Source organism: Lolium perenne, chromosome 4, assembly GCF_019359855.2.
Source record: "Lolium perenne isolate Kyuss_39 chromosome 4, Kyuss_2.0, whole genome shotgun sequence".
In the NCBI taxonomy this organism is placed as follows: domain Eukaryota; kingdom Viridiplantae; phylum Streptophyta; class Magnoliopsida; order Poales; family Poaceae; genus Lolium; species Lolium perenne.
The window spans coordinates 28337683-28349989 of NC_067247.2; the positions used below are offsets into that span (position 1 = coordinate 28337683).

Consider the following 12307-nt stretch of genomic DNA (forward strand, 5'->3'; position numbering starts at 1 on the left):
TCTTGGATTGATCATGCGTGCATGTGTCATTCTGCACAACATGATCATCGACAATGAGCGTGGACAAAATTTGGACAACATCTATGAGACAGTTGCTTCAAATGTCGGCCCTGCAATACACCACCATGCACCACCAAGCCTAGCAGCCAGGATTCAGATGGACACCGAAATGAGGGAGTCACCGATGTATACCGATGTATACACAGCTCCAGCATGATTTGATGGAGCATGTGTGGGCTAATTCCTAGATTATGTAATTTTTTCAGATTTGTATGTAATCTTTTCAGATTTTTATGTAATTTTTTTTATGATGTAATCGGTAACAATTTTAGTTTAATAAAATAATTTCCTTGCATTATTTATATTGTTGTAATGTGAAAAAGAAATGCTGATGTTGAAGAGAGAGAAAAGCTGACGTGGAGGAGAGAGAACTAAAGCTGGCACTATAGCCTGTGCATTGGCACCGTGGGGTGAGAGTGGGGTGAGAGTGAGGAAAAAAGCTGACGTGGCGGGTGAGAGTGAGGCTATGCATTGGCACCAGCCTAAGGCGGTGTCGCGGTGAGATAGTGGGGTGACAGCGTTGTCCTTGGACTGCAAAGGAAGGGAGGGGGACGTGAACGAAGGCGTTCGATTTCGATGTCCTCGATGTGCGGGACCGTCTAGTAATACAAGATCAAACGTTGCGTCTTCCGTTTTCTGACTAAAATATAGACCATTTTTAGATGGTGTAAATCGTAAAGGTGTTTTCCGTTTGCGTCGGGCCGCGGAGAGATGCCCTGATGCCTCCGAGGCCATCACTGAATATGACCGTCCGATCACAAGTCTAATCGGACCGAGGATCCAACGCGTCCTAGTAGCCCCTACTGTTACCACCGACGCCTCCAGCTGCCGTCCTGCCGACCTTAGCAGCGGTGCGGCGTCACCGCCGCCGGCGCCTCCACCCCCACCCCACACAAAGCACCACGGCCTCTCACGCGCGCCGCCGCCGACGCCTCAACGCTCGCCGCCCCCACCCCCACCCTCAGCAAGCACCACGGCCTCTCACGCGAGCCGTCGCCGACGCCTCAACCCCTCCCCCCAATTCCCCTCCCCTACCAAGCATCTCGGCCACTCACGCGCGTCGCCGTCCCCGTCATCCCTCGTCGGGGCATCGTGTTCCCGCCGTCTCCACCCCGGCCGCAGTGTTTGGCCATTGAGTTTTGAGGTATGAGGTTGTTTTTCCTCCATTCGATTAGCCAAATCCCAACAGACCTTCACAACTTCTCGGTGTGCAGGTACGCGCCCGACGCACCATCTAGATCTGCCCCCTGATGGAGAATGATCCTGGAGACGGGGACGATCTGGGATCAGGGTGGTTTGAGGTGAAAAAGGTGAGATACATTCTCGTTTACTTGACCAGCTCTGTTGATTCTAGTCCATAGGATGATTGAAATTCTACACTCAATGTAACCATGTTGGTAAATGCAACGATCAAGGTCTTTAGTGGGGGCACTAGGGCAAGTTTGATTCATCTAAGATGCTCCAAGGCTATGGGCTTTTCCAAAATGTACCTTGTATTGTGTGTGTGTTTATCGCCTATCGTGTTTTCACTCTTGCTGCTGGTGCTGCTATTAACTTGCTTTAATTTCGTTTGACAGAAACATCGATCCAGCTCAAAATTCACATTGCAGAGATCTTCAGGAAGTTCCATCCATAAAACTCCAAACTCGTCATCGTGGTCTCAGGCCAACTTCACCAGTGACAGTTCAAGGTGGTATGACAGGCTGCAGTACCCACCTCAGAGCACAAGTAATAATGTCTCTGTTGATGAATTGAGCATTAGAGAAACAACTAAGGTTCACCGTGAGGAATGTGTTGATGTAGGTGCTAGTAACCTGACGAATGGATCCAGTGTTTCAGCTTCGCAGGATGTAGTAGAAAACAGTGAAGAACTGCAGTTAGCTCAAGAAACAAGCGATCCTCCCAAAACTGGCATGATTGACCGCAGAGATCCTTCAGTGCCTCATGAATCCCCCAACTGTTCAAGTGGTCTTGCAAAACCTATAGAACGTTCTGATCATGTCAAAGGCTCTCCAAAAGCAGAGCCAGTAGGTGTTTTGTCCAACTCTTCTGTCAAGTTCGGTAATTTTGATGAAGTCCCAGGTATAACAATACCCTCAGACGCCTTCACTGATAGTAATTCTTCTATAAAGTACATGGATGATGAAGATGCTACACAGTTTGTAAATGAATCCAGAGATGAAAGTAATCTTGAAGATGAGATGAATCCTGTACAAAACGTTGATACGTCTCCTACCATGATTCATGCAGTGGAGGCACCCACTGAAAATAAGAGAAATCCATTGGATATATGTGAAATACCAGATTGTCCCATAGATGCTAGTGGTCCAACTACCTTAGCGGACCCTGTCTCCCTGTCCTCCTCAAACAATGACCTTGAAGTTCCAGTTACATCTTCCTCGGTTGCATCCACGGAAAGCCAAACGTTACTTCATGATCATGCAATGGTTCCTGTAGATTTTGGAGGGGAAATTGCTGAGGGCAAAGAAAGATTCAGGCAGAGGCTTTGGTGTTTCCTTTTTGAGAATCTGAATAGAGCTGTGGATGAACTATACTTACTCTGTGAATTGGAATGTGACATGGAGCAAATTAATGAATCTATGCTGGTTCTTGATGAAGCTATATCTGATTTTCGAGAACTGAAGTCCAGGGCAGAACATTTTGATAACACCAAGAAATCCACTGGTTTACCAAAGGAAGAGATGCCAATGGCTGTGAAAGCTGACCACCGGAGACCTCATTCATTGTCTTGGGAGGTCTGTATTCTCCTCAGTCCATCAATATACCTTCTCGTTGTTCACTTTCACACTACACCTGTTCTTTTTTGTCTGCAAAATTTTGCAATATGCGTATATGATTGCTTCTTATCATTTCTTATCTCTTTTATGATAATTTTCAGAAAAATACTTATGCTAGAAAACAGGGCTACTATGTTAGTGATATTTTTTTTTGTTAGTTATGTTAAGTGTGGTATAGGTTTAGCCCTAAAAGGAAGTGCGGATGTTTATAGGATGTTTTGGTGAATGTGGTCAATTCTGTATGTTTCTCGTATGTATCTCAGTATTGGAATAATATGAACAAGTTGTGAAGAGACATTTTCCGATATATCGTATATGCAGGTCAGACGGATGACAAGTTCACCACACAGGCAAGAGATATTGTCTTCATCTCTTGAGGCCTTCCAGAGGATTCAGTTAGAACTGGCACGCAAGCAGGCTGGTATCTCAGCAGAGAGCTTTTCATCCAGCTCTTCTGGAGAAGTTTCAGGTATTTCGGCAAAGCTGACTACAGCGTCAGCAACAGTTGGGAATATCAGTTTGAAAGTGGAGAGTCAGGTGAAACTTCCAGATAGTAGTGAGAAAAAAGTTACTGAAGAGAGACAAAGTAAGGAGGCATTCAAGCCCGGTAGATCATTCCCACCAAGTATGCCTGCATCTTCTGGGAGTAGAAGAGGGGCACTAGAACCAATATCTGAGATAACTAAACACGCTTTAAAGGATAGGATATTGCCAGATAACAAATCTGACAGGCTGAAGTCAACGGATATTGTGAAAAGGAGTACATCCCACCTTGAAAAGGAGAAGCAAAATACGGCACAGTGGAAGTCGATGGATGCCTGGAAGGAAAAAAGAAACTGGGAAGATATACTGAAATCTCCTGTTCGGAGTTCCCGTGCATCTCATTCCCCTGGTGTTGGCAGAAGAGTAACAGAGCGTGGTCGTGTTCTACATGATAAGCTAATGTCTCCTGAAAAGAAGAAAAGAAGTGCCTTTGATACGAAAAAAGAAGCAGAAGAAAAGCATGCACGGGCTTTGCGGATCAGGAGTCAACTAGAAAGTGAGAGAGTTCAGAGACTACAACGTACCACTGAAAAGTTAAGCCGTGTCAATGAATTACATGCTGTGCGCAGCTCAAAACTTCGAGAAGTAATGAATGCAAGGCATCAACGTGGTGAATCTCGTCATGAAGCACATCTTGCCCAAGTTGCAAAAAGGGCTGGTGATGAGAGTATTAAGGTCAGCGAAGTTCGTTTTATTACATCACTGAATGATGAAACTAAGAAATTCTTGCTGAGGCAGAAACTTCATGATTCTGAAATGCGGAGAGCTGAAAAGCTACACGTGATCAAAACAAAACAGAAGGAGGACTCTGCAAGAGAAGAGGCTGTATTGGAACGAAGAAAGTTCCTTGAAGCTGAGAAAATGCAGCGCCTTGCTGAAATACAGCGTAAGAAAGAAGAAGCAATAGTTAGAAGAGAAGAGGAGCGCAAAGCATCTAGTGCTGCACGGGAAGCGAAGACTGCTGAGCAGCAACGGAGAAAAGAGATAAGAGCTAAATTGCAACAGGAGGAAGCTGAACTTTTAGCACAAAAACTAGCTGAAAAGCTCCGTGAAAGTGAGCAGCGCCGGAAGTATTACCTTGAACAAATACGTGAGAGAGCTTCAATGGATTTTAGGGATCAGACTTCACCTTTTCAGCGCCGCTTCCCAAGTAAAGATAGCCAAAACCGTTCTGCGTCCGCTAATAGTGGTGAAGATTCACAGATAGTAGGCAACGCCAGCAGTGCAGAGTCTATGGTTAAATCATCCAATGCCACACAGATGAAACGAAGGATTAAGAAGATACGACAGAGATTAATGGCTCTCAAGCATGAATTTGTTGAACCAGCCATAGGTGAAAATACAGGAATTGCACATAGGGCTGCTCTAGGAGCTGCCAAAGGTAAGTTAAGTAGATGGCTTCAGGACTTGCAAAGACTTCGTCAAGCTAGAAAAGAAGGTGCTGCGAGTATTGGTTTGATTGTCGGTGACATGACAAAGGTACTAATTATTGATTACATATTGTACCATACTATGATAGCAAAGATGGTTACTAATAGCCCTTTTTGTTTATTTTTGAACAGTTCTTAGAAGGAAAGGATCTCGAACTGCATGCTACTAGACTAGTTGGTTTGCTTGATTTCATTGGGTCTGCTTTACCTGCCTCACACACTTCAAGGCCAGTAGCTTGTCCAGTCACTGTCTACCTTTTGCGCCTGCTGAGAGTGTTACTCTCACTTCCAGCTAATCGAACCTATTTTCTAGTACAAAATCTTTTACCTCCGATTATTCCCATGCTATCTGCATCCCTAGAGAATTACATTAAGGTGGCAGCATCAAACTCCGGAAGTTTGAATCTTCCGTCAAGTAAAACTTCAACAGAGAACATGGAGACAGTTGGTGAAGTTTTAGATGGCTTTTTATGGACTGTGACCGTGATTGTTGGCCACTTATATGTTGATGACGAACAACTTCAAATGCAGGAGGGTCTGATTGAACTGATCGTAGCTTATCAAACAATTCATCGTCTGCGAGATCTTTTTGCCCTTTATGATAGGCCCCAGGTGGAAGGGTCCCCACTCCCATCAACCATACTATTCGGTCTCAACCTTCTGACTGTCTTAACATCCAAACCAGGGAACTTCTCTGCCATCGATTGGGAGTCCTGCAAATGCAGAATTCCAGCTGGTAATCTAGCTCATGAATGTGAATATCTTAGTTCACTAGACCTACGATTTGGCAACCAGTTGATGACAAGGGACGAGTCTGGAGATGCCAAATTACCATCTACCAGTTGTGATCTTCCGAAATGTGATGACTGCGGGTTTAGTGTACTTGTTGAAGATAACAAGTCCGCGGAACAACACGAGTGTTCCGTTCTAGGAGATAGAAGATCATTGGATGAAGCTAGGAAAGATTTGTTAGGTTTCTCTTCTGGCTCAAAAAATTCGAAATCTACATCCGAAATACAAACATCTCATTTGGGAGATACATTAGATCAGCATTCCGAACTTTTTGCTCGGAGAGATGAAAATAATACTGTGGATGGTCGCCTTGAGGGAAGAAATATGAATAATAAATGTACAGCTATGAATGGAAGTCCTGGAAAAGGCAATGAAATAAATCTGAAACAACCTGCGGTGCTTGTACTTTCTGCCATGGCTGAGACAGGCCTGGTTAGTCTGCCTTCACTTTTGACGGCAGTGTTGCTGCAGGCAAACAACAGATCATCATCCGACCAGGTTTGTGTTTCTGCTTGTTTAAGGTGCAATGCTTTCTTCAGAAATGTTGTTTTATCTCCAAACTCAATTAGTGTTTAGACCTTAAGAGTCGCTTTGCAAGATTGCATTGGGATGTCTATAGAAGCAATGCATTTTGATATATAGGATTGAAGATATTTCAGCTCCAAAGTAGTAGCCATTTTTGTTTCATGAACACCAAATATGCCAAAAGGGTTGTTGTTTACTGGCATACTATTGTTCTTAAGATTTAGTAGCATGTAAGGAGAAAAAAAAAATCTTTTGATACCATATAAAATAGCTTTTTGGGTACCTAGCAGGCAATTTCAATGCTGGTTGCATTGATATATTGTTAGTTTTTTCTTGCTAGAAAAATGACAGCTGAATTTTTCAGGCTTCAGCGGTTCTTCCATCAAATTTTGAAGAAGTTGCCACTGGTGTATTGAAAGTTTTGAACAATGTGGCATGTTTGGATATCACCCTTCTGCAGTGCATGCTGGTAAGCAGTTGTATCCAGGGCTGGGTATCATTGTTACTGCCTTCTTGCTTGTTTCGTATTCTGAGTAGATGAATTTCGAGCTCCAAAATGTAGCCTAGGAAGGCAAAACAAAAGAACCTTGAACTATTTATAGTGTCAGTAGATACTAGTCATCCATAAGGATCTCATGCAGAATTAGTTGTTGGCAAAGTGGCAACATCCTAATGTGGGAGCCCTGAAGATCTTAATAATCTATTTTTCCACCTACATTAGCTTGTTTCTTACTGGTTATGAATTATTTTCAGGCTAGATCAGATCTGAAGATGGAATTCTTTCATTTGATAAGTTTTCTTCTGAGTCATTGCATGAATAATTGGAGAGTACCAAATGATCAGGTAATGTGTAGGTTATTGCATTTACAAGCATGTTTTCCGTGTAATCTCAGCAGTTTGCATGAGCTATCTATGGTGCTTATTGGATGTCCATCCCTGGAGGGCCCTCTCTATGGTTCTTTTTAAGTAGTGATTTTTGTTGAACCAGATTGTTTCATTCAAGTATTGTAGTAGTTACTTTCAGTTTTAAGTTTTTTCCATGCAAATCAGTTCTTCCTTGGCTGATGGTAGCAAGTAACATATGGAGTTCATTATTACTTGTTGTCTTTTACTGATATTGCTGTGGTATCTTTGTCATTGGACCGCTATTCCTAATTGGTAGAAAAATAAATTGGATACTGATATGTGTGGTCGTTTAAGTACTGTGGGATGCTGTCATTTCTAGCCAGAACAGTTTGCACTGTATCAACTATCAACCAAAAAAAACTATCAACCATTCTACAAAAACAGAGATGGGCATGAAGCAAATTTCTGGCACTGAGAGTGATAGTTCTATCCCATGGTCTGCTATGGTATTTTATCATTATTAATTTAAAAGGAATATTTATGTGTTAAAATGGCTCCTTTTCAATTCTCTTCTGCTTACCCAGTGAAATTGACTAGTACTAATGGTGTACCAGTTTCTAGGCAAATATTTTCGAGTAATTCTAGCTGTAAGTGTGTGCTCATTTTCCAGGTTGGTTTACTGCTGCTAGAATCTATACTGCTTCTTGGCTACTTCTCCTTGTTCCATGCCGGTAATCAAGCAGTTCTTCGATGGGGTAAGAGCCCCACAATACTCCACAAGGTAACCAATTGTTTTATCTAGCCACGTATTGCTTGATTTCTGGAGACTGTTGGTCGGTTCTGACGAGTTAAGAAACAGGTGTGCGACCTGCCTTTTGTTTTCTTCAGCGACCCCGACTTGATGCCCATCTTGGCTGCTGCTCTCACCGCTGTTTGTTATGGCTGTGATCAGAACAGAAGCGTAGTGCTTCAAGAAATAAGCTCAGATATGCTCCGTTCTTTGCTTCGGTCCTGCAGAGCCTCAGGACTGGCTTCAGATTCCGTTGCAGTGGATGGTTCTGGAGCCAATAACTCTGGTGATAGTATCTCACCGGATACCAGAAACTCGCAATCTGACATCTCGATACGATCAAGCCGCAAAGGTATGCGGCCAGTTTTAGGAAAAGGCGTTTCAGGGGCCATCAGACTAAACAGAAATAAGAATCAGAAGGATGGCAGAGGAACACGGACCGGTGACGATGTGCCTCCGAAACAAAGGGCTGAGGAAGGTTCAGCTGTTTTTATGTTGCATAGGAAAATCCCGGCATTTTTCTTGGACAGAGCAGAAGAATTCTTCTGCAGCGTCCCGTAACGAAAACATTGGGTATCACAAGCTGACCAAGCAGACCATTACAAGAAGCTATGCTGCCTTCGTGTTTTTGAGGCGTGGGACTAATGTACCATGAAGCAATGACTTATCAGAGTGGCGATCACGGGATTTGATTGTCGAAAGGACATGGCCGTTTTCAGGAGGCTGGTTTGAGGCTGCATGACCTGTTGTTTTTTGTTTATATCCCGGGGGCTAATTAAAGATGAGAGGTCAGTAAGTTGTCTTGTAGAGAATAAGTCCGTGATGCTGTGTTGTTTATGCCTCCGTCCTGTCATATTAGCCTGTTCCTCTTTCGCCAAATAATTGTATAGAAAAGGGGTAATACTGGAGTATCAAACTCTGGCGCCTACACATGAAGAATACATCATGTATTACTCGGGAACTGGCACAACGTGCTGTTGATGAACATAGATGCAATATTGCATTCAGTTTTTTGAAATGAATAGAAACAGCAAATATTACAGCAGCATATGACAAGATTGCCTCCAAGTCTCAGACAAAGCGGCACTTAAGGTGTTAAGCAGGCCGATCATACATACAGAAAAGAAGAATCAAATGCATTGTTGATAGATAGGTCATTGGCTCCTCTTAAGCATTGAATTAATTTCGCAGCAAAAGGAAAGGAGTTCTTTATTATCTCAAATATTGCTCCAAGAAGATGTTACCAAAATAGTTTGCGGTGGGACTCTGCATAAGTATAGCCTAGAAGAACGAAAAGTAAACATGTAAACAATAATCAATCTCCACGAAAGACAAACTAAGGAGTAGTGTATGATGCCCGATTCGATCACTGCTGGAGAAAGAACTCATTGGATGGCCTCCACTGGGTACAAGCAAAATGTGAGCTTCTGCATTTAGCACTGTCTTTTTGTTGTGTTGATGCTATAATGTCTTGACAGGATGGCAAACCATCTACCTCCCACAGGAACATCATCCGAAGTTCAGGACTACTGTTGCTTCATAAAAGGGAAAACAAGACTATCATGGACAACAACTGGACAGAAACGCTTGGTGAACTCCTCTGGCTCAACAATTGTGTAGATTGTTTCAAGCTCCGCCGTCTTAGGATCGTAGTAGCCTAACGACGTCCCGGAGTTGAGCAACATCCGTCCATCAGTTGGGTCGACGCATAGCAGCGTCGTCCGTTGTGACGAGTACTCTGACGAAAACTTGTCAAGCTCTATACGGCACTCCAAACACCAATCCCCGTTGTCGTGGCCTCTGCCGTTGCTGTCTTCGCCGTTGATGTCGTCATCGTTGCAGTGACTGTCGTTGTTGTTTTCATCGTCGCTGCCACCATTGTCGCCGTCGTCACCGTTGCTGTTGTCATCGTTGTTGTTTTCGTCGTCGCCACCACCATTGTCGCCGTCTTCGCCATTGCTATCGTCATCATCGCAGTCGCTGTCGTCGTCGTTCCTCTTCCAAACGTCAATGGCGTTCTTGTCTTGGTCAGAACACGCCATGCAGATGGTGCCGTAGAGCTCGAGGATGGAGACACGGCCACCACTGCCATGGGTCGGGGGACCCTGCAGGACCTCAAATTCTCTGTCCCAGATGTCAAACGCCACCAGTTCGCACACGGCGGAGCATGGACCGAGCTTAGGCTCGACCACCCAGTAAATCTTGCCGTCCGCGTAGACGGGCGGCACGTCCATGGCCACGGGTCTCGGGGGAGGGTCGGCCAGAAACCAGCCTTGTCGTAGATACCGCACATTGCACTCTAGCTTGTAGTCTCGAGTCTCCATGTTCTTCTCCTCATAGGCAAGGGACACCAAGATGTGGTCGTCGTAGTCAGAGTCATACCCAAGCGCAATACGACCGGCGAAGGACGTGTCTTCCCTTTCGATCTCTTCTATGTATACCGATTCATTGTGGCCTGTGGTAGGGTTGCACAGGAGGTCACGCCCGTTACAGCTCACTAGGTTCAGGCCATGGCAAGGCTGGGAACACTGTAACATGCCTGGATTGTCGAATGGTACGGCGCATTGCCAGTGTGGATAGTTGATGTGATCCTCCAGGTCAGTGAATCGGCCCAGAAAGGGGTCACTGACGAGCTTGATCCGCGGGCGTGTCGCGTGGACGGCGGCGTGCGATCGCACGAAACGCTCCGTGGTGACCATGGCGCGCCATTCCCTGCACACAAGGCTCAGCTGCGAGACGGACCGTGCAGGCAGCCACTTGAGGACGTCGGACCAAGCTTTGGTCACCGGGGAAGAAAACACCATATCCTCAATGGTGTTGCCCAAGGTAACGAGGCTCTCTTCAAACAATCCAATCGCCGGGTAATTGAAGGTATCATCAAAATCGCCAGCGATGACCTCATCCGCCTTGAGAAGAATCTCTGGTACCCCCTCGCCACTAAGGTCCACCGTGAACACCTTGCAGGTACCTGTGCCCAACATAATCTTCTTGTGTGATCCATTGCCCCCGCTACAGCTACACATCCCGAGCGGAGCTATCCAGTCTGATCGCAGCTGCGTCCTCTCCGGCTCCGGCCAAGCCGTTGGGTCGATGCAGCAAAGCTGCTCCCACCGTCGTGCCACGTAATCCCGCAGCAGCCACACATGGCAAGGGCCATCCTTGTCGCTGCGAAATACGCATAGGCAGCCGTCCAGCTCGGTCATCCTGAGAGGAGCCTTCCCCGGAGGACACGGCGGCTGCAGCAGCGTAGCAAAGGTCTCGTCGCCGACGTTGAAAGTGAGGATGACGCCATCGTCCCGGCACAGGAAGTGTAGACGCCCGTGCATGAACACGGCTGGGTTCTCCTCTTCCACCACGCACATCGGAGGCTGTGAGGCGGCGGGTCGCCAGTACGCCGCCGTGTCACCGTTAAGGACGAAGACCTCGCAGCTCGGGGCGGCCCCCTTATGCTCTTGACTGAAAATACGGACTGCTTTGTACCGATGATTCGCGGAGCAGTAACCAAAGCCGTAAGCTACTTGGAGGTAGAAGGGCAGATCAATCGGGTTGCAACCGGGATTCATCTTGAATGGCGCTCGGCTGTCGGGTAGAGGATGCACCTCGCCGGTGGATGGGTTGCACAGGAAGTAGCCGCCGTCGTTGACGCAGCGGAGGAGCACGATGCCATGGAGTGGCTTGGTGAGTGGGGCGGGGCGCGAGAAGTTGTTGGGGGCGAGCTTCCTGACGGCCGGGGTGCCTGCAGGCTGCCAAGCGTAAAATTGGTACTTGGACGTGGACTCGGGCTCGAACGTCGGGCTGAAGAAAAACCTAGGCTTGTCGCCGTTGTTGGCTTGCCGGAGGTGGAGCCTGACGAAGAGCGCCGACGAGAGCGTGGCGTCCCAGGAACGAGACACGCACCGGAAGCGGCCGACTGACTTGGCGGGCATATAGGCGAAGATCTCCGTGACGACGTCGTGTGGCAACAGCGGCGAGGTACCATCGTCCTGCTGATTAGCCATGGTTCTAAATTTGATTGACACACAGGAACTTAAACCGTGTGAAGCAAATAAAGGAGAACGATACTGGGTTCCTATGCGAACACGAACTAAGAAATCATAAGTTTTTTTTTTTTGCGAATCTCTAAGAAATCATAAGTAGGATTGTATGAAAGTTGGAATAATAGTGGATGAAAAGGATCCGTTTGGCTAATCTCGCCTTGTAACTTTATTCGTAGTCGGTTTAGGCTGCACATGGCCTAGCTTGTACCCGGCTTCGCGCTGTTTCTCTCCTTAATCGCGAAAAAAATACCAATTAGGAGAGCTTGCGTGCGCTGTGCGCAACACATAACCTTGTACCAGGCTTCGTCGTTTCTCTTACTACCTGAAATTAGCTTTTTTTTTTACAGGAACATGAGCTTTATTCATTAGTCACATAGGTTTTTACAATCCTTTGCAACCAGAGAACCCGAACACAGCCAGGGACTAAGTCACATAAAATACTACTGACGCTTGATTTTCCCACTTGCGCCAAAACATGTGCCGCAC

At 45.9% G+C, this 12307-nt stretch overlaps 2 protein-coding genes across 2 annotated transcripts; one reads left to right on the forward strand and one right to left on the reverse strand.

Annotated features, from left to right (window-relative positions):
* Nucleotides 1-832: 832 nt before the first annotated feature.
* LOC127292013 (uncharacterized) lies at nt 833-8840 on the forward strand. Its single transcript, XM_051321361.2, has 9 exons — nt 833-1204; nt 1275-1370; nt 1638-2816; nt 3180-4880; nt 4964-6121; nt 6513-6617; nt 6902-6991; nt 7665-7775; nt 7854-8840. The coding sequence occupies exons 2-9, from the start codon at nt 1311-1313 to the stop codon at nt 8343-8345; spliced, it is 4896 nt and encodes a 1631-aa protein (XP_051177321.1). The 5' UTR covers nt 833-1204; nt 1275-1310; the 3' UTR covers nt 8346-8840.
* A 52-nt stretch (nt 8841-8892) lies between these two features.
* Nucleotides 8893-11782, reverse strand: LOC127292014 (uncharacterized). The gene has a single exon (XM_051321362.2). The coding sequence runs from the start codon at nt 11780-11782 to the stop codon at nt 9311-9313; it is 2472 nt and encodes an 823-aa protein (XP_051177322.2). The 3' UTR covers nt 8893-9310.
* Nucleotides 11783-12307: the final 525 nt, after the last annotated feature.

Bases quoted from the DNA above. Each gene is read 5' to 3' on its own strand.
- LOC127292013 (XM_051321361.2), top strand. From the start codon at position 1,311: ATGGAGAATGATCCTGGAGACGGGGACGATCTGGGATCAGGGTGGTTT. The intron at 1,371-1,637 runs GTGAGATACATT...TTCGTTTGACAG, and splicing joins GGTGGTTTGAGGTGAAAAAG to AAACATCGATCCAGCTCAAA. The intron at 6,122-6,512 runs GTTTGTGTTTCT...TGAATTTTTCAG, and splicing joins ACAGATCATCATCCGACCAG to GCTTCAGCGGTTCTTCCATC.
- LOC127292014 (XM_051321362.2), bottom strand. From the start codon at position 11,782: ATGGCTAATCAGCAGGACGATGGTACCTCGCCGCTGTTGCCACACGAC.